At 34.3% G+C, this 2,788-nt stretch overlaps 1 protein-coding gene across 1 annotated transcript; it reads right to left on the reverse strand.

Moving 5' to 3' along the window:
- Positions 1-1,969: 1,969 nt before the first annotated feature.
- On the reverse strand, positions 1,970-2,788 carry LOC132555364 (uncharacterized). Its single transcript, XM_060219710.1, has one exon. It carries the CDS (start codon positions 2,786-2,788, stop codon positions 1,970-1,972), a length of 819 nt encoding a protein of 272 aa, XP_060075693.1.

A 2,788-nucleotide genomic window follows, 5' to 3' on the forward strand; every position in this document is an offset into this window, starting at 1 on the left:
CTTTCAGATTGAATATCATCTAATTTTGGAACCACAAATGAGTTTGTAAAATCATGCAAGTCTATGTCTTCGGTATCATGACTGTCATAATATAATTTTTCATAAAAAGAGCGTACTTCTTCTAATATTTCGTCCTGATCGGTAATAGTAATGTTTGATTTCTGTATCTTAGGGATGATCTTGGAGGTAAAATTTCTGTTTTCTAAACTCAAAAAATAACTAGTTGGCTTTTCCCCTTCTTCTTGCCATCTGGCCCTAGACCTTATAATACTTCCATTTACTTTTTTAAGTCTCAAGCTTTCTAGTTCCTTTTTCTTGCTATCTAATTCTTCTAAATCTACACCTTCTTGTTCTTCTAATTCTTGTATCACTTTTTTCAAATTAAATTCGTGCTTATTTTGTTGTTTCTTTTTATAAGAAGAGTAAGAAATGCTTTTGCCCCTAATTTCCATTAGAAGTGTTTCCAGAAAAAGTTGATCATCGATCATAAAAGTTAAATCTGCATCTGGAATATTACTTATGTTGTTAATGTTGTAAACTGGCAGGCAATATTGTACTTTTACATCCAGAATAAGTTGTTTTACCATATTAAGATATTCTTGATCATATAAGAGAGATGAATTAAATTTCCAAAGCCCTTTCCCCCTTCTAAATTCATTAAATTTTAAAACAATTATAGGAAATGAGTGGTCAGATCTATATCCAGATTCGATGGCTGATTTTTGGATACTAGACAATAAATTTTGTGAGGCAAGAAAGAAATCTAACCTTGCCTGTTTTAAAGGGTTTTTCTTTCGCCATGTATATCTTTTACTTTCTTGATTTAATTCTCTAAAGATATCAACTACAGAATAATTCTCAATAAATTCTAAAACTTTCTCTCTGGCTTTCTGGTTATTAATATTTCTGTAACTCTTATCATAATCCAATTCGGGATTTAGTACAAGATTGAAATCCCCACATACTATAAATTTATCATTACCAAAATTGTCTATCGTATCAGATAAAGTGTCATAAAAACTAGGTGTATCATTGTTGGGGCCATACAAATTAATTAGCGTAACTTTTGTACCCTCTAATTCTATATCCAGAGCTAAAAAATTCCCTGATAAGTCTTTTTTCTCCTTTTTAACCTTTATTTCAAAATTGTTATTTAATAAGATTGCCACCCCCCTAGCATTGGACTTGAATGAGTTAAAATAACAGTCAAAACCCCACTCGCTTCTAATAATATTTTGGTTTTCATATATAAAGTGTGTGTCTTGAAGACAATATATACCATAATTTTTAGATTTCAAGTATGAAAACAGATCTTTTCTTTTCATTCTATCTCCTAGACCTTGGCAGTTAGCAGAAAGAATTGTTAGCCCTTCCATTATGTAAAATTATAATTCCAATCTTTCATACCTAGCCCAGTTAGAGAGAACAGGAATAAAAAGCTATTCAAATAGATAATGTATAACTGTTGTACATGTCCTGAAATAGAGAGAGACAGATATTGCAAAGAGAGAATAAAGACAGGTAAGAGAAGACAGGAAAAAACACAAAAACACATCTAAAAAGTGTAACCAAGGCATAATGGCACACTGTCAACCATACATATGGACCACGTTATCTAATACATCATTTAGTTTCACCTGACATTGTACAGATCTACATGTTCCATCACACAATAATAATGCGACCGGATGTTTTCAGCATCGTTATAAAAACACACTTCCGGATCCGGAAAAACAGTCTACGATTTCCGTCACATTACAGGCTCGCCCAAAATTGTGCCATGATTGTCATACTCTTTTAATTATTACTTACTTAAACAACACATGTGCCTTATCTATATCTGTTAGATCGATATGTATATAATGAAATTATGATTATTCATTTCACTTTACAAGATTATCAATGTACATATATAGTGTCACTGATTTCACAGATACAGACGTGTCACATAGTCACATACCCATCCACCTCAGAATCGCGGAAAGGTTTTGTCATCCAACAGGAACTTTTCACATAAGGGAGTGTCATTTTGAAGTCTCCTTTTCCGACCATTCTTCAGAAGCACAAAAAGTTTTCCATCCATACTCCATGATCTTTCAACACACGGGAGTTGGAATGCATCCCTAAGTTTTTGCTGATTGACCTGGGTCAAGTCCTCTGATATGAAACACTTTGATCCCTTAAGAGCCTTCCTGTTCCGAATCACCTCAATCTTTTTTCGGCGACAAACAAATTTACAGATAACACTCCTGGGTTTGTTTGTCTGATAAGGGTCAAGTCTGTGGGCAATATCAATGTCTTTTTCCTGAATGTTCACTTTCAGTTTGGACTTTACAAATCCTACAATTTTACTAACACATCCCTCAGCAGATTCATGCTTGTCTGTGTCTTCTAGACCAATAATTCTAATAGAGTTCTTTCGCCCATGCTGCTCTAAATCGTTCTGTTTGTACGCAATCTGGTATTGTTTATCCTCTAACTCTATCACTTTTTGTTCCAGTCTTTCTACAGTCTGTGTCAGTTTGGAGTTTTGTTCCTCTAATTCAAATATTCGGCCCCCAAGTCTTTCAACAAGTTCTTTGTTTTCCTCTTTAATTTCCTCACGGAGAGATTTAATTTGCACATTCATGTCATGCTGCAGAGTGGACACAATCTCGAAAATATTGTCTATTTTCTCGTCACTTGACAACCTCCGTGTCACATCACTGGGTCTTCCAGAAAAACCCTGAGCACCCTTTGTGTTTCCTGGTCCTTTGGAACCTGAACTTGAACTCCTAGTTGACGTCAT

The sequence above is a fragment of the Ylistrum balloti genome, unplaced genomic scaffold, assembly GCF_031769215.1.
Source record: "Ylistrum balloti isolate Yb309-2 unplaced genomic scaffold, AGI_CSIRO_Ybal_v1 Utg370478, whole genome shotgun sequence".
Taxonomy (NCBI): Eukaryota; Metazoa; Mollusca; class Bivalvia; order Pectinida; family Pectinidae; genus Ylistrum; species Ylistrum balloti.